Here is a 19,304-nt window from a genome sequence, read left to right as displayed (position 1 = left end):
TCGTTTTTAGTAAGTTGTGCTTTTTTTGTTTGTTGGCCATTTGAACTCTTGGTTCATGTACTTGGGAAGTGTCTATTAATGATGTCTTCCTAAGGTTGACCGTTGAAGACCTTAAGCAAGACTATTAGAAAGTCCTTTTAAGGGGAAGTTTCACTCTGCCGGTTGGAATACGTTTTTTCTACAGGGTGAATTAGTGGTCTGTGGTTAAAACCTGACTGCTTAGCCACTTGGAATTTGACTTTGAAGTTTGGCTTTAAAATTTAAGGAAAAGATTGGTGAAATATATCCAGGACCCCTCTTACGCAACTTCCTGAAAGTCTATAATTATTCTAAAATAAAGTTTTAAAAATTCAAGGAATAGTAAAACTTCTCCTATTACGACCTGTAACTGAGCTTGGTGATTCTGACTGCGGGAGGCAGGGGGAGGGCAATATATGACAGCAGACCTACAGCCAAACAGTGGCTAGGAGCCTGCATTTATTGTTGCTGTTATTAAATTTGGAAATAATTTCAAACTTTAAAGTGGTTGCAAAAATAAAAACTGAGTAAGGAACGCCATTTACTCTTTCTAAAATTCATCCGTTGTTAACATTTGACCCCATGAGCATAGCTTTCGAAACGAGCTATTTTGTGACCACAGCCCCCTCTCAACCTCCTTCAGGATTTTCAGCACCATGGTCTCCTACGTTCCAGGCATTCACTCTCCTGAACAAAAATGTTTACACCTACAGTAGTTCTGTTTCCTGAAATTTAAATATAAATCCAATCATGTAGCATTTAAAGGTTTTGAACAATTGATCCCCTGCCTCTAAACTCAGATACAAGTCTGCTTCCGTGCCCCCCGGCACAGCCCCTCAGCTGTAGCTTACCTGCCTAGCGACTCTCTTGTTTGACTTGTTTCCACCTCAGTGCCTTTCCATGTGCTGATGTTTCATATCTGCTATATTATTTTGTTCATACTTCTTCCTCCTAAGTCACATACATGACTTTTCTGCTTAAAAAAAAGAAAAATCCCAGACTCCTGTACTCTAATTAGTACCATCTGATTTAGGCATACCTGTCCTGAGGTGTTTTGTTTGTTTGTTTGTTTGTTTTTGCTTTAGGGTTGGTTTTTGTTTGTTTGTTTTAACTTTCATATAGATGTCATTACACAACATCCATCTGTTGTCTCCTTGAGTTTTCCCCAGTGGATGGCAAACCTCCATAGGCCTCATGTGGTTGTGCTGAAGGCATGACCTGGTTTTGAACGAGTTAGTGTGAACTGAATTTGGATTTCATTATTAGAACCATCTATAATCTATAAAGCAAAATTCTGATCGTGTTGATACTCTGGAAGACCTTCTTCCTTCAGGGATGTGGCTCTCTTCCCAGGTTGGCCTTCCTCCTATCAGGTAAAGGCCCATGCATGGCTGAAGGGGGTGAACCTGTTGTTTACTAGTGGCATAAACCTTGTGTTGTGTTGTGCTGCTGGGTGGGAAGAGACTTGGAGTGCGGTCTGGAAACCTCTTATCCAGCTGGAAAGGAGTTCTGAGTTTCTAACAATCGAGGTCTAAGTGCCTCGGGAGGACTGCCTGTACTGGAAGTGGAGTACTTCCCTTTTTTAAGTGAATCTAAGGCTGGTGCTAGTTCATTATCTGCAATGTCAATATTGATTTTTGTTTGTGAGGTGGAGTATTAACAGATTAGAATAGCTGCCGGCAGTTCTCAGCTGCTTCATTGAGTTTAAATGAATCCAGGGATGGCTGTTAAGATGTACTTGAGATTTTTAGGCTAAATCAGACCTTCTTACTATGGTTGGTTTTGACCAGTTTCACTGTTGGCAGCATCAAGGTGGAAAAATGAATCTTAAGGCCCTTCTCTACTTTTTAGAAAACCAAATCCTATTAGAAACTGCACAGATAAGAGGTATTAAGACATCCTCTGCTATACAGTGCAGCTTGACTCTTCTTCCACCAAGAGATGTTTTTGAATTAAAGCTATTGACTGACAACCCATGCTAGCAGATGGTACTCATACATCATATGTCCAAGTACGAGCTTGTTCAGAGACAGCAATTATCTACCGGGCCAAATTTTACAAAGACAAAGAATTTTAACAATGATCTTCAAGGATTAGGGATGCCCTGAGAAATGAGGCATGTTCCAAACCAGGCTTGCCTCTTAAGATTCTGTATTACCGTGCTTTCTGTATCTGGAGACGAGTTTAATTTTTAATCAAAGTTGTTTGCTTTCCTCCTTCTTGTTTTCCTTCCTCCAGCATTTCCTCTTATCTAGTATGTGAGTTAGAAATTAATAATGCTGATAATAATAATAATAATAGCCACATTACTGTTTGTTCTGATGTAGGAGGACCATGCAGATGAGTTGGTGATAAGTGAGTAGCCTGGGAGGAACTACTGTCTCTTTTTACAGCTCTGTAGGACCTTGGGATTGAGTTGTTTCAAATACAGCTAAATGTAGGAAGGGCAGTTATTATTAGAAAATTAGCCCCCAAGTCCCCCCCAAAACCAATCCATCAGATTCAGAGAGGTTATTATATCTGAGTTAATAAACGCCAACATTGAGTCTTGAAATAGCTCTTCATTTTTCATTGCACAGTCTGATTTATTGTTGATTGGTTTTTCATGACCTAATTAATTAATGATAATAACCTTTTTAAGTGACCAGAAATAAAATAAATTTCATGGATGTTTGGTATCCTGACTCTCATCCACTGAGGTTGATAGATTCGTGGTTGATAGGCAGGGCAGTTGGCTACTGGCTTCCTGTTGAGGCTTTTGTTTTTTATGAGTTCAGGTTAGATGAAAGCCGTTGGTTTGTTCCTTATTTTTAGACCAGATAGAATAGAATCCTGCATTAATGCTGGCCTTCTCAGTCTTAGTGAGAACTATGAACATCTTTATAAGGCTTAGTAACTTTAATGGAGAGGTGCAGTCAAGACTTTAAGACCCATCAGCAGAACAGTCTGAGAAATCCTTCTTGGAAACATACCTAACTAAGGCTAAGTTTTGGAGAGCGTTTGACTCTAAATAGCCTTTTTTCCCCCCAAAAAGTAAGGGAGCATTAATGAATACATTTGCATTTATTACCATAGAACGTAACCACATGGTGTGTAAACACTGAAGAACAGTGTGAGCTTTTTGAATAGAATTGTTTTAGTTGGCATGATAACTAGTTCAAAGTATTGTAAAGTTTTGAATGGTGAAATTTTAAAAACTATTTTAATATTTTAATTATGGTAAAGTATACATAACAAAATTTACCATCTTAACTGTTTTTACGTGTACAGTTTAGTAGTGTTCAGTATATTCACATTTATGAAACCAATCTCCAGACCTTTTTCATCATACAAAACTCTATATCCATTAAAAAACAACTCCCTATTTCCTGCTCCCCCCCAGCCCCTGGTAACTGCCGTTCTACTTTCTGATAGATCTTTGCTATCTTTAGATAGATCATATAAGTAGAATCATACAGTATTTGTCTTTCTGTGACTGGCTTATCTCACTTAGCACAGTGTCCCCAAAGCTCTCAAATCTAAGGGCTGGTTTATTTCTGGCTCACCTATTACCTGTGGCCCTTTGGGGTCTCAGCTCATTGTGGAAGGGTCTCCATTTGGGGTCCACCTAAGCCAGCCCTGAACTTTGATTTCTGTTCAAGAGATCAGTAAAATGAAGGTTCCAGTTTGCCAAAATCACCCAATGTTTTGAGGGCAAGAGTAGCTTCTGTAGAGCTCATCCCTCTGGGGCTCTTCCTTCCTTTTGGCCTGCTTATTCCTTACGTAGTTGCTGAAGCCTCAGTGCTTTTCAGATTTTTTTAACAGTGTTTTCATTGTTAGTTATTTTCAGCAGAACGGTGAACCCGATAATGGAGGCTGTTTCTCCAGACACCAGACCTCTGGCCTTAGTTTGTCGTTGTTGCCTCTGCCACTCCCATCTATTCTGGGGCTGGACATGGTTCATCTTTAGCATCATTTTGATCATGACCAAATCAGACTTTTGTTTAAACACATCCCTGGCGGGAAGTCATCCTATCTGACGATGTGAGCTATGGGTCCTTCCCTCATGAGACTCAAAATCAGTGTTAAACACCAAGGTCTTGTGATCTGCTGGTGGCTTTGGAAGGAGACCTTTTGGGAAGGAAATGTCCTTTTTTGACACTTCAGTTCCTGAGGGCTTGAGATAAGGTTGTCTCCTTCTTCTTCTCCTTCTTCTCCTTCTTCTCCTTCTTCTCCTTCTTCTCCTTCTTCTCCTTCTTCTTCTTCTTCTTCTTCTTCTTCTTCTTCTTCTTCTTCTTCTTCTTCTTCTTCTTCTTCTTCTTCTTCTTCTTCTTCCTCTTCCTCTTCCTCTTCCTCTTCCTCTTCCTCTTCTCCTCCTTCTTCTCCTCCTTCTCCTCCTCCTCCTCCTCCTCCTCCTCCTCCTCTTCCTTCCTTCCTTCCTTCCTTCCTTCTTCCTTCTTCCTTCTTCCTTCTTCTTCCTTCTTCTTCTTCTTTCTTCTTTCTTCTTCTTCTTCTTTTTTTTTTTTTTTGAGCCTGGTTATAATTGAGTTGAGATAATAATTGAGTCTAGGGGGCAGGAGGCTAGTTACTTTTTCATGATGCTAGATTGTCAGATGGATAACGAATTTTTATGTCCCAATGCAGCTGGTCACATGTTGATTGTTGAGAAATGAGCCTTTATTTAGTTTCTGAGAGAGATCCATGCAGGAGCACGGAGGGCAGGTACCATGTCCAGGAGGAGCAGTAATCAAACGACCATGTGTGACATGCTTGAGGAGGCAGATTGCTTTGGTGGGGAAGGCATCAGGGCGTGAGTGTCAAAAGCCCATGTCTAACTGTCTCCCCGCCCCCTCCTCATTCAGTCCTGTGACCTTGGACAAACCATGGAAAGTTTTTGGACAATAGTCATGTGCTTTTTCTCTTGACCTTGGTTGTCCTGCAAGGCTGTGACTGTGGGAGGGTAGATTTTGCTGGCCCCGGCAGCCAGCCATTGGGAGGACAGTGAGGAAGGAGTTGGAGTCCCCCCCGTGCTCCCCACTGAGGAGGAGGAGGGAGTAGCCACTTGATGGCTTGTTTAGAACCCAAACCATGGACTCTGGTTCCAGGACACTCATTATCCAGCAGATTAGGTCCTAGAAGCAGTCTTTGTTTATCTAGTCTAATCCTCTCGTTTGCAGACGAGTGAACAGGGCCCCAAGATTTTCTTGTATTTAAAAGTGGTAGTGTTGCACCAGCCTCACATGGCATGTTTTAGTGAAAAACAAAACAAAACAAAACACCTAGTGAAATGGAGCCCGGGTTTGGTCAGTGTGGATTTGGGGGAGTGTACTCTAAACCTTTGAAGCCACTGCCCAAGCCCTGGAGAAAGGCATTAGCAGTGCGGAGCCAGCCTGCCCCTGCCGGCTGGCCAGCTGGCCCCTAGCTCTCCATGGGGCCCAGCTCCGGCCCTCTTGGCTGACACAGACCTTGAGATGGTTTAGTCAGAGATCAGCAGAGGTCCCTTTAACCAGCAAGTCAAAATCCCGACTATGCATTGAAGGATTGGGCAGTTAGGCCCCTGACACCCCTTCCTAGGCCGCTGCCAGCTCACTGCTCCCTGGGGCTCTGACTGCTGAGACTGCAGGCTCCTGGATGCTCTGCTCTTTTCACCCCTTTGCCCTGGACTGGGCCTGACTTTGCCTGCGGATTCCCACCCTCAGCTACAGAAGAGCCTTTCCACTCTTACCTTACTCCCCAGAGGACTGGCTCACACCGTTCACCCCAAATCATGCTCTCTGTATTTGCACCTGTGCCCACAGTCGCCTTCATTTGCAGTCACCACTACCACTAAAGCAGCCTCAGAACAGCAGAGCCTTTCAGATCATCCTTTATGTTATTAAAGCAGTTTAAATAAAGCTTATTTTTCAGCCGTCTGAGAATTATCAAGTACCAAACTTTCTTTTTAAATTACCTCTATAATTTTCTTTTAAAATTGCGCTTATAAAACTAGGTGACAGTTAAATGAAAAACGTGTGTTGCGCTTGGTGTTTCTTTTCTTTCTAAGCCTACAAACCTGTTGGCTTTGAGATAACAGGAAGGCATTGTCCTGAACACGTGGCTGTGTCTTTCTAGCTTGCCTCCAGCTCCTGGATTTAAATTGCTTTGTCTGGTCGATAGAGAACATTCCCGTTTTCTTGGATCCCATGGGGGAAGGAGAGCTGAGGGTCATGAATGAGCTTGGGCAAGACTCAATTGAAAAGTTTTAATGAAAGTAATTTTTCTCAAGTGTTGATAGTGAAAACATGTCGTTTCAGATGTGTCCTTGTCATGGCTGGGTCCTTGAACTGTAATTCTTGTCATTGTTGGGTTATTTCCTGTTTCTAGGAAATAGTTTTTTCCTGCCCTCCCCTATCCCTGCCCCTCAACACACAAGAAGTTTTACCTTCTTTCTTGCTGGTAGTAGCAGTTGCTAGCATTTTGAATGTGGATATTTGGTGGAAGACTTAAATATAGGAGTTCTTCAAATTAAAGAAACAAGCAAGCAACATAATGTTAATTTTCTATGGTGGATTACCTGTGTCAGCATATTATGTTGGGTTGTGTACTGTCATCTGTAAACATACAGGGTTTTAGATTTGAAAAGGACTCTTGGTCCCTTAATTAACAGATGAAGATTCTGAGACCCAGAGAGGTCTTGGCTTGTTCAAGTTCCCACAGAGCCAGCTGGAAAGGAGCAAGACCAGAAGCTCTATTTCTTGGTCCCAAGGCTATTCCTTCCTCTCTCCCATGATGCCTCTCGTACTGGTGGTGTCCCCCTGCTCTCAACACCCACCCTCCGTCCTGGATGAGGAGAACAGACCCGCATGTCAGGACACATCAAGCCCATGCTCAGCTTCATGCCTTTGTCCCTTCTTTCTAATCATGCCCATCATGCCACAACCTACCCATCAGTTAAAAGGATCAGTGGGTGTCCTGCCCGCTACGCTGGTCTCACCCTCCTCAGAACGCCTGAAGTTCACTCCTCAAGTTTGTTTTAGCTCCTGTGACAGAGTCTCTTTCCAGATTGTAGTGTTAATTTCCATCTTGTAGGACCTGTCATGATGCCTGATTCCCAGTGAATGGGCCCTAAGTGAACAGGGAGAGATGTAATGTACTGGGTGTCACAAGATGGGCTTGGCTTCTTTTGTTTTGCTGCCCAGCTTTTCAGGTGTCTGTTGTCTCTCCAGCTACTAACTCCAGAAGTGCAGAAAGTATAGCCTCCATATCTCTCCCCATAGCTCTTAGCAGAGTTCTCAGTTGGTGGTAGGTTACAGCGTTGTTACTTCATTTCCCAGCCCTTTGAATCTTGGGTGCAGTTTAAAATGTAAGTTTACTTTACCTTGAAGCCTCAGAACATGGCCATGTCTTCAAGGCTGCCTAAGTACTCTGGCCTTATGGTACCTACCATTTGGGAAATAAAGAAGCCAACAGGTCACAGCAATTAGTTTACAGATTTCCTTGGATACTGTGCTACTTATTTGCTGTGGCAAGATGTGTAAGTGTTGGTGGGAGATGCAAGCCAAATAATTGTTAGGATTGCTGTGAAAATTGCATTGGAAGCAGTAACCCTCCAGGGTTAGCTTTTTATAGCTAGAGAACCACTGGTGAAGTTTTTGTTCCAAGAGCCTCAAAATCCCCAGGATGCTGCATTTTATCCTGTTGGACTTCTGAAGTAATGCTGGTAACAGCTATTGTGCAGGTCTTTCAAGCCTTGCAATACAGAATTACTGATAGAAATGAGCCAGTTAAGAGGGAGGAAACAATTGCTTAGATGTTGTGAAGTAAGACAGATTGTATGGCGTTTATAAAACCGATGTGTAGTTTGCTCATGAAAGAGAATGCCTAACTGGAATTTATCTAATGAGAATTAAACCATTAAACCTGTTCAAGTGAAAAACAGTGGCCATCTGCCAAGTAAAAGCATAATCACCATTTAGAAGTGAGCTTCCTTTGTGCTCCTGTCTGCACATGACAGCATCTCCTGTGGAGAAACCGCTTTCTGACTCCTGGTTTTCTCGCTGTTTTCACAGAGCCTGAGCCCTTGTGAAGCTGGCGATGACAAGTCTGAATGGTCGCCATGCCGAAAAAACCATTGACATGCCAAAACCATCAGCCCCCAGAGTGCACGTGCAGAGATCCGTGTCCCGAGACACTATCGCCATTCACTTCTCAGCATCTGGGGAGGAGGAGGAGGAAGAGGAGGAGGAGTTCAGGGAGTACTTTGAAGAGGGGCTGGACGACCAAAGCATTGTAACGGGGCTCGAAGCCAAGGAAGACCTCTATCTTGAACCCCAGGGTGGCCATGACCCTGCTGGCCCTGGCACCCAGCTCATCCTGGCAGACGGGCTGTCTGTGCCCCCTGCCATTTTGCCCGTCTCCGAGAACACTGTAAAGCTGCTGGAGCCCCCTCCTCTGGCAGTGCAGGTATTAAGTACAGTGCCATTGGCTCTATCCCCAGGGTCGTCTTTGTTGGGGCCCTTAGCCAGCTCTCCCAGCGTGTCATCCCTTTCTGAGCAGAAAACCAGTTCTTCCTCCCCACTGTCCTCACCTTCCAAGTCTCCTGTCCTCTCATCCAGTGCCTCATCCTCCACCCTTTCCAGTGCAAAACCTTTCATGAGCCTTGTGAAGTCCCTGTCGACCGAGGTGGAGCCAAAAGAATCCCCACACCCCCCACGGCACAGGCACTTGATGAAGACGTTAGTCAAGTCTCTGTCCACTGACACCTCCAGGCAGGAGTCAGACGCGGTGTCCTATAAACCACCCGACTCCAAGCTGAATTTACACCTGTTCAAGCAGTTCACGCAGCCACGCAACACAGGTGGAGATTCCAAAACTGCACCCTCTTCCCCATTGACTTCGCCTTCTGACACGCGCTCCTTTTTCAAAGTGCCCGAAATGGAGGCTAAAATCGAAGACACTAAAAGACGCCTTTCAGAAGTCATATATGAGCCTTTTCAGCTTTTTAGTAAAATTATAGGGGAAGAAAGCGGCAGCCATAGGCCCAAAGCCTTATCTTCAAGTGCTTCAGAACTCTCCAATCTGTCCAGCCTGAACGGCCACCTGGAAAGCAATAACAACTACAGCATCAAGGAGGAGGAGTGCGACTCAGAGGGCGAGGGGGAGGGGAGTGGCCCCAGCGCCCCCGCCCCGGGGACTGACCGCCCGCAGGCCGCAGAGGAGCCCGCGAGAGAGGCGGAGCCGAAGAGTTCCCAGGGGAGCAGTCTGAAGGATTTAGGCCTGAAGACTGGCTCTCTGGTTCTTGAGAAGTGCTCTCTGTCTGCCTTAGTGAGTAAAGAAGATGAAGAGTTTTGTGAACTGTACACCGAGGACTTTGATTTGGAAACGGAGGGGGAGAGTAAAGTGGATAAGCTCCCGGAGATCCCTCTCAAGCCGGAGGCGCTGGCGGATGATGGCGCGGCTCTGGACAGCGACCACGAGGTGGACTCGGCCGTGCAGCACGCGGACTTACCGGTGAAGACGCTGGGCTTCTTTGTAATGTGCGTCTATGCGTACCTCATCCTCCCCCTCCCACATTACGTGAGCGGACTCTTTCTGGGCATTGGCCTTGGATTCATGACTGCAGTTTGCACGATTTGGTTTTTTACACCACCAAGTGCTCATAAATATCACAGATTATATAAAAATCTGCAACACTGGAACCCAAGGTCTCTGGATATCAAAGAACCCGAGATACTAAAGGTAAGCCTCTCCGCAGCAGCCGGCTGGCATCCGGCCTTATTTTAGGTCCAACTTCATTCTTTTAGTTAATTGTCACAGGTTTTTGCACAAGCAGTGTTTTTAAGACTTTGGGATGTGTTCATTCTTCCAGGCACCCAAGAGACTTGTCCAGTGAGCGTCATTCTAGTTCAGGTTTTGCCAGTTGACCACATAGTTTTTCAAGGATCTTCATGGCTCGAGAGACTAACATTTACATCCAGTTTCCTTTTCCGTCTCTCTCTAAATTTGCCGGGGATTTGCTACTTGCTGGGGATTTGTCATAGTTGAGTCTGTTAGGATTAAATGTTCTTGAGACTCTGGGGAAAGGTTAAGTACCCCTGGAATGCAGGAGAAGGGGTGGCGGCGGAGAAGGCAGATTACTGCTCACATCCCTCTTTCCCCTGCACACAGTGAGGCCTGGGCTTGTGGAGGAGGCCTTACCTTTCCATGCACATCAGGTCTCAGGAGCTGGGCCTCTCAGGGGCCCCAGGCAATCCATCAGAATAAAGAAAGAAAATATTAGAACTGCCATTTGAATTTATTTCAGCATAGTTAAAAAATGTATGGTTGTTTCATAACATACAGGATATAAAAGTACAGCCGTAGCTTTTATGGTTCATAAGTCATTCACAAATACACTCTTTTTTTTTTGTATATGTATTTTTAAATTTTGGTAAAATACCCCTAACAAAAGTTACCATCTTAGCCATTTTAAAGTAAACAGTTCTGTGGCATTGTATTTAATATTCATTTACAATGTTGTACAACTATCACCACCATCCATCCCCGTTATCTTTTTTCATCTTGTAAAACTGAAACTCTGTTAAACAGTAACTCCCTATTCTCCCCTCTGCCCAGCCCCTGGCAAACACTATTATTTTCTGGGTTTTTTTTATGTTGAATACTCCATATCATATAACTGGAATTACACAGTATTTATCTTTTTGTGACTGGCTTATTTCACTTAGAATAATGTCCACAGGATTATTCCATGTTGTAGCATGTGGCAGAATTTCCTTCCTTTTTAAGGCTGAATAATATTCCATTGTATATGCCACATTTTGCTTATCTATTCTTCTGTCACTGGACACTTGGGTTGTTTCCACATTTTTCCTATGCTGCTATGAACGTGGATGTACAAATATTTCTTTGAAACCCTGCTTTCAGTACTTTTGGGTATATACCCAGAAGTGGAACTGCTGGATCATCTGATAATTTTAGTTTTAATATTTTGGAGAACCACTGCACTGTTGTCTACAGTGGCTGTGCTGTTTTACATTCCCACCAGCAATGCACAAGGGTTCCAGTTTCTCCACATCCTCTCTAATACTTGTTATTTTCTGGTTTTTTGATAGTCTTTTGATAATTCAAAGCTTGTTTGGTTTCTCTGTAATAGATTTTTTCCCTCTCTTTGTTTAAGAATACTCAGAAAAATGGCACCATGATCTCTCCTCATTGCACAACAAAACAAGGGAAAGAACTCTCAGAGTCCAAAATACTGTTTGTTTTTTGGTTTTTAATTTTATAACATTTTTCCCTTATTCAAAAGAAATACACAGTCAGTGTTTAAAAAAACACAGGAAACCCAAAGAAAAAAATTAGTCTTTATCACACTAGAGGGAGGGAATTACAGTTTATATATATATACACACACACACATGTATTATATGTATTATATTTATTATATTAACTATATATATAGTTAATATATACGTACATACATAATAACATACATATCCTTGTTTTTTCCTACATTTTTACATGTATGAGCATATATATCACACACATTCACACTCACGCACTCTTTTTGTTCTGATTTAATGGGATCGTATACAGGCATATCTCAGATATATTGTGGGTTCAGTTTCAGACCACCACAGTAAAGCAAAATATTGCAATAAAGGAGTCAAATTTTTGGTTTCCCAGTTGTGTTTACACTATTCTGTAGTCTATCAAGTGTGTAGCAGCATTATGTCTAAAAAATGTACATATCTTAATTTAAAAATACCTTATTGCTAAAAAATGCTATCCTTCATCTGACAATACAGGGTTGCCACAAATTTTCAGTTTGTAAAAAATGCAATAGGGTGAGGCTCAGTAATGCAAAGCACAATAAGATGAGGTTTGCCTGTATTTCGCAGTTCAGCCTCTTTCTTTTTTCTTTCACATGGCAATATGTTATGAGACTGCTTCTTTTTTAAGAGAAGCTGGTGCTGAGACTTGAGAATGTGACACACTTAAGCTTAGCATGAATGTAAGAAGGGGAGCAAAAGTGACTCACTATGTATCGTTGCTAAGCTTCTTTGATAGGGTGATGCTGTGACTACTGAATTACATGCCCTGTAAGTTAGTGCTAACTTGAGCAAAGCGTTATGGTACTTGGATTAATACCAGACCTCATGACTGACTGTGGTGTTCAGTTTAAACTGGTTTGAGCTCTTAATTGTCTTGGGAAGATTTTAATTTTAATCCAGTCAGTCTTTAGGGCTGAGTCCAATTTACTAACTAGTCTACTAATTAGTCAAGAATTTACTAGCTGCATGGAGGATGCATAGAGTGGTTGCTTTGATCTGATCGTTGAAACAGTAAAGGCAGCACTGCAATGCTGAACACCTGCAGAGGGCTGGCTGTAGGGTTAATTATCTCATTTAATCCTCATCACAACCCCTTTCAGTTAGGGCATGTGCACATAAGGACATGGAGGCGCAGAGTGGGTAAGTTACCTGTCCAGGGTCACACAGCTAGTGAGTAAGGGAGCCAAGCAGGGCTGACTATTTTTTTTCAAGGAAGGTGTTTTGCTCTCGGTGCCTGGAATAAATGTATTTGAATTTTCCTTGTAGAGAACAGGTACTTCAGTGCTGTCATGGACTGACATGTGTAATTCAAGCACATTGTACATTTTAGCCTGAGGTCTTTTGTTTGGTGTACAGGGCTGTTTTTAGATACCTGGCTGAATACATTCTCTATTTTAAAGGGGTACACTACTATGAACTAGAAGGGTAAATTGTAAGTTGCAAGCCTAAGAATTTAAATGCAAATGTTCTTTGGTTTCAATTAATTTTACTGAGAAGGAGATTGTACTCTGGGGAACCATTTTAAAAAGATGACACTTGAAAACATTTAGAAGTATTGACATTAAATTTAGGACATAATGTTGTGATAAGAAAAGGAAAATATAGTGGAGTCTAACTTTATGTTATGTTTTTTCACTGGACATTGTGCTTTACTTTCTGTATGAGGAAGTTTCTGAATGAGGTTGGATAACACTAGCTGTAACCAAGTAGAAGTTTGTTTCCAGCTTGGGTGTTCCTGGTGATAGGTGGGTGGCTGGCCTCCTCTACATATTGATTAGGAACCCAAATTCCTTCCATCTTGTGGCTCAGCAAACTTTTTCTTAAAGGGCCAGGTAGGAAATATTTTAGGCTTGTGGGTCATACAATTTCTGTTGCAACCCACTCAGCTCATTATAGCAGAAAAGTGGCCATAGACGTTACGTAAATGAATGAGTGTGGCTGTGTTCCAATAAAACTTTACAGAAAGAGGCCTCAAGACCAGTGTGCTGACCCCTGCCCCAAGTCATTAGAGTTCTTTGTATCTAGCTGGCAAAAAGGGAAAGAGAAAGCAAAGAGAAAGTGGACCTCCTTAAATGCTTTGAGCCAGAAATGACACACATCATTTCCATTCACATTCCACTGGGGTGAGCTAGTCCCACAGACCCTCCAAAATGTCAGAGGCCCTGGAAACCTAGGACTTGGCTGGGTAGCTTATTCTCAGCAACAGTGCTACACTGTGGAAAGGGGTGCCCATATTCTGGAGGCACAGCCAGCCTCCTCTGCCTTACTCTCATAGTACTTATCAGAGCCATATTTGTATGTTTATTGTGTCTCCCCCAGTTCACCAGAAGCTTCATGAACACACAGACCATGTCCGTCTTGTTCATCATTGTGTCCTCAGCACCTTGCATGTATCAGGCACGTGCTAAGTGATTGTTGGATGAATGGATGGGTAGATGGGTGGAGGTATAGGTGGATGAATGAGATTTTATCAGAAAATTTAGGCAGTAAGTTAGTATTGACCCTGTGATCTCACTGTAAAGTTGCTTTTTAAAAGAAATCCCTGATACTTGCTGTTTTTTTTTTTTGAAAAAAAAAGTTTAGTCATAATTTGATCAGAGTGATCTTTTAAAGAGATGAAAAATAATTACTAAAAAGTACAGCTTATGGAAAGTTTTTCCTTTTCCCACAGCAGTGGAAAAGCCAAGATGGTCCATCTCTGATAGGATTTGAAACTTGGTATTTGTTGCTTAGAAACAAGCAGCAAGTCTGCCCTCCTCTCACCAGGCCCTTACAGCACTGCCCTCCTGAATTCAGAGGGAGCAAAGGATGGAAAGTGGATATCAAGGAGAGCATGGGAGGAATGGGGATGGTGGTGTGTTCTGGATTTCCACTCTGCTTCCAGATTTATGGCTTTAAAGTGTTGCAGGAGATGGGCCTTGGTTTTCTTTATAACAGTTCTGTGGGCCGATTTCTAGGATGAGTGGAAAGAGTCACTTTTTGAAAATAGCTTGATTTGGGGGATTTGTCAGCTGATTGGAGTTACTTTCTGATGCTATGTAGTTCGTTTTTATAGAGGATATGATGATGCAATTCTTGAGGGCAGGTATGGAAATTTTTTTTTAAACATTTACTGATACAAGAGGCTATAAAACCTGCCTGTGATAAAACTCTCAAGTACAGAGGCCCTGCCCCCAGCTCCTGCATACTTCATGCCCCTGACTAGCCCTCAAATGCTTTGAGCCAGAAATGACACTCATCTGGTGAGTCCTGGGAACCAGTCAGGCAGGGAGCCTGGTGCTCAGGGGCTGTTTCAGGAGACCATGTGGTTTTAAGCCTCTGAACGATATATGATCTCATTGATGGGTCCAGAAAGTCCTTGCAGTCTGGACTGAGAGTCTGATTCCTTTATTGGCTTCATGAACAATTCAAAGAGCACTGCAGTTTTTATTCGATGTGCCTTCACCTGACAAAGAAAGGGAGGAGAAAAGTAAAGCTTTTCTGTCCTTTCTATTGATTTTTATTATTCCATCCATACTGCAGACATTTGTATTTAAAAATGACACTGCAGCAGTGATGATTCTGTGGGTGGTGAGCCCAGAAGACTAGTCTGCAGACAAGTAGCAGCTATCCTCAAAGGCTGGTACTCCACCACCTCTCACCCAGAGCCAATTAGCAGCTCTGCTGTCTAGAATAGAAGCAGTCAGAGCCTCTGTGACGCTAAAGAGCTGTCACAGAGTCCACAGAGTAACTCTTAGAACCCCCTCCAAAGTCTGCTTTTTATAAATGATGGGAATTCATAGTTGATGTGAGGTAGCAAATAGAAGAAAAGTTGCCATCTGCATTCATCACAAAGTAACACGTGAACAGATGAAAGCCGGGAGAAGACCAGAATGTTAGGAGAAGCTAATGAGACTTAAAGAATGGAGATCTGGGTAAGTTAGCTCAAGGCGGAGCCTCCTGTGTGCCACTGAGTCCCAAGGCATCATTGTGAGCAACACCTCCTAGGTGGTAACCTTCCAGGGGTTTTATTTTGGGTGACTAGCTAGATACCCTGAGCTGGGGACCGTGGGAAAGAACAGGTTTGGGCATGAGGAGAATGAGGCATTTAGTCTCCGCGTATTGCACTTGGGATCTTTGCTTTGCTAAGCATTCTTAAGCAAATTGGATGTTCTTTCTTCTTCAAGAATGTACTTGTCACTTGACCAGAAGTATAGAGTCCGTCCTCCGTATTCTCACATTCCCCCTCCATGTACTCAACCAACCGTGGATCAAAAATATTTGGGAAAAAAATCCCAGAAAGTTCCAAAAAGCAAAACTTGAATTTACTGCTTGCTGGTAACTATTTACATAGTATTTACATTGTATTTGCAACTATTTACATAGGGTTTACATTGTATTTGTAACTATTTACATAGCGTTTATACTGTATTAGGTATTATAAGTAATTTAGAGATGATTTAAAGTGTACAGGAGGATGTGCATAGGTAATATGCAAATACTGCACCATTTTATATAAGGGACTTGAGCATTTGTGGATTTTGGTATCTGCAGGGGTCTTGAAACCAATCCCTCTTGTATACTGCAGGATAATTATATTTAATTTAGTACCATTCCTATACACTAACATTTCCATATGTCTATAATGAGAAGCTTCCTGAAGATTTCAGAAGGTTCTTGGGTTTATGTTTGAGTGCATGAGTCATGTAATTTTGAGTTATATTCATGAGTAAATTCTTAATCGCAGACTTATAAACCACCTGCAGAACACAGCAGTAGAATGTTGGTTTTGGGAGTGATGACTGTCTCTTTTTGAAAGATATGGCCCAGAAGGTTGACTAAAATTGCATTTACACCATTGCATAACTAACAAATTAATTTTGGAGAATCTTTTTCCCTTAGGTCATGTCACATTGAGATATTTAATAAGAGGGATAGATTTTTAAAATAATCACATTCCCTTAATGCAGGCTGTGGTTTTACATATAAAAGAATACTTCTGTAGGGAGAACATTATCAATTTTGAGATGAAATTCTAACTTGTAAATTTAATCTCAACTTCATGCAATTCTTTCTTTTAAGAAATTAGAGTGAGCAAACCTTATGGTAAAAACAGCCTCATTACATACAGCCGAAAGAGACTCATTACACAGAGCGAAAAAAAGGTCTCTTTTTTATTGGTCTCTTAAAACCCTCAATACAATGAGTGCAAGAAATAAAGTGTTTTTTTCTACGTTACACGTATCTGAAAATATCCTGCCCTGGTAACGGGTTGCTTAAGTTTTTACATTTGGCTTTTATAATCATGGCTATTTCCCAATGCCCTGCTGCTCGGGAAGTTTGTCAGGTGAGATGTTTTAGGGTAGGCGCTCTCACCTACAAACAGGTACCCCATGTTTGGGTTGGTTGGAGAAGCAACTGTGTGGAAAATGCTTCCTGGATCACATAAAACACTGGTAAGGATGTCAGGTAAACCCAGAATGATTTTTTTCATCTTTTATTTTTTAATGTTTCATTGTAGGAAATTTCAAGTATACACAAAAGTAGAGAGGATAGTGTAATGAGCTCCCATGTACCCAACACCCAGCTTCAACAATTATGCATTTTGCCACTTAGCCTATTAATTTATGTCACGGCTGAACCGTAATTCTGGTCTACCTGTAATGCAGCTACAGTTCATAGCATCATTTCCTTGGGAAAATGCATCCTGAATTCCAGCTAGGTATTGGAGGATCATCCTTTTTGGTTTTGTTTCAGGGGTCATCTATGGAGTGAGCAGAGAAACTGGGCAGTGTGGGTCTGAGATTTCTCAAGTCATGTTTTTTTTGGAAGAGTAAGTTATTAAATATGAAAAAAAATCAGTGCTAGATATCTTTTCACCTCTAAATTTTATGTGTAATGTATAAAGAAGGTACAGAATGCATCCAAGATTGTTCTTATTGTACAATAGTTCGCCTTTAAGAAGTTTGCCATCCCCCTAAAGACAAGGAGATTTTAAGCAAGATGGCCCCAGGGCATGAGCACGCTGGTTTGTTGGTGCTCTGGTGGCTGCTATAAGCTCTCTGTGTAGATTCTGTTGCTCCTTTCAGTGGTGTCCAAAATGGGTTGCTGAAGACACAGTCCAAGAAGAAAATATTATAGTTTCTATTTGTACATATTTTTACTCTTTATCTATAAGAAAGTAAATAAGCCTTGCTAATATTTAACGTACAGATCACCATATGTTGACCTTTGGCCAAAATCCTTGGAAATTATCAAGAAGACTATTTGAAATATGGATTTATATCCATTATCGTTAACGATGAGCCTCACCCTGTGTGTGTGTGTGTGTGTGTGTGTGTGTGTATATGTGGTGCCTTGATGTGTCACCTGAAGATAGCACAAAGGACATCAGAAGGGAAAAACTAAAAGTTAGCAAAAAGGCCACTTATTCACTTTTCACTCTTTTAGCTACTTTTTACTTTTTATAACATCTGTATTATATTAGAACATGTATATAATTTATAAGTAAATATATATATTGTGGGTATACAGTCACATTTAACTGATGGGATGTGTGATCTAAAGCTTGGCGTCTACTAATTTATTTGCTTGCTAATCTTTTGTCTTGTAATTTCAACACTTGTTAATATGATATTATGTTTACTGTGTATCAGCATAAATAGATCTTGGTTATTTCATTGGTTCATCTGATGTGATGTTATTTTTCTGTCTAATTTACATGCTTGTTATCGCCTACCTCTATTACTGTCTGCCAGTGCATATACCTGACTTTGCAAGCTGCTGCCCTAAAGTATAGGAAAAACCAAGAAAAAGGCCATTTTCCCAGGCAGAGTCTGTGGCTTTAGCCCTAATTCCAGTGCTTCTGGTGACACTGCTGGAAAGGTGACCTTGAAGCAGGCTGTTGGAGGATGTGGGTAGTATTGATGCTCTGGCACTTCCTCCCCTAATGGGCTTATTTTTTGGCTGGTGTCTTAAAGCAGCATTTATGTTGAATGTTGACTGTGTGCTTGAGGCTATCATTCATAGTATGAATTCTGCCTGTAGGTCTATCTGTCTTTCATGGGTAGAATCAAATTTGTATCTAAAATTCTGTGAAGTTTAGTACGCTGTTCCTGCCATATTCTCTAACTCCATCATCTATGATATTATGTTTTAACTGACGACTCCACTTCTAAACCATTAATACATCAGAAAGAGTGTAAGCCTGGCAAAGAGAAAATCCTGCTTATGTTTTAGTTTGGGGGACAAAAGCAAAACAATCACGTATTTGTGTGCTATAGAGATGATTTTCAGCAGCAGGGACGTCAGGTCCTGGCTTTGTTCTTAGGTTTAGGACTTGCTCCTTCCCTGATAGACTAGATGAAGGAATGATGCGGGGGAACGGAGTGACAAGCAGCCTCAAATTCCAGCACAGCCACGTGACAGCAGGGTGTCAGCCCAGGCACCCCGCACACTAAAGATAGAGAAGTCCCCGTTGCTTCCTCAGGCCGGAGGGCTCGTGCTTTCTTCTGGTCAGCTCAGCGTCAAGCTGAGCAAGAGAGCGTTGGCCTTGACCTCCTGATTGGCCCCGTAACTGAGAGTGAGCACAATAGTAGTTCTTCTAGACTTTATTATTTTGCAAAAGGTTAATTGTAGCTTTTAATCTTTTCAAGTATTAAGTGAATCCCTTTATAGATTGTGGTTTATACTTTCAGACATGGCTTCTAAATCCAGCAGAGAATTGAAGAGAAACCCCTGACCTTTTACAAATGGGATCACAGGACCAGTCTGTGGGCCAGACAGCTGCAGCCCAGCTGACTGTGGTCATTGTCCCCCAGCGGCGTGCACTGTCTCCGTTTTAACAGCTCCAGTGTCAGAAAGAAACGAGGCTTGTCTGAGATGCTTTGGTGTGGGTTGAGAGCATCTCAGTTTTTTAGTTGAGCTGCTGGAATGGAATGAGTTGCTAACTATATCTGTGTCTCTTTATACCCACCCCCTTGTCCCATGTCAAAACAAAGTTGGAAAAATATCTTACTT

At 42.0% G+C, this 19,304-nt stretch overlaps 1 protein-coding gene across 3 annotated transcripts in view; it reads left to right on the top strand.

Moving 5' to 3' along the window:
* Positions 1–19,304, top strand: part of TEX2 (testis expressed 2) — a 98,301-nt gene that overhangs the window by 36,045 nt on the left and 42,952 nt on the right. For all 3 annotated transcript variants that reach the window (XM_074343491.1, XM_074343489.1, XM_074343490.1), the window contains exon 2: positions 8,046–9,714. In XM_074343491.1, coding sequence (XP_074199592.1) covers positions 8,071–9,714 — 1,644 coding nt within the window. In that variant the 5' untranslated portion in view covers positions 8,046–8,070. The remainder of the gene's footprint in view (positions 1–8,045; positions 9,715–19,304) is intronic.

Source organism: Camelus bactrianus, chromosome 16 (genome assembly GCF_048773025.1).
Source record: "Camelus bactrianus isolate YW-2024 breed Bactrian camel chromosome 16, ASM4877302v1, whole genome shotgun sequence".
Classification (NCBI taxonomy): Eukaryota; Metazoa; Chordata; class Mammalia; order Artiodactyla; family Camelidae; genus Camelus; species Camelus bactrianus.
The sequence above is the reverse complement of the archived record's forward strand: the minus strand, read 5'-3'. Positions and strand labels throughout refer to the sequence as shown.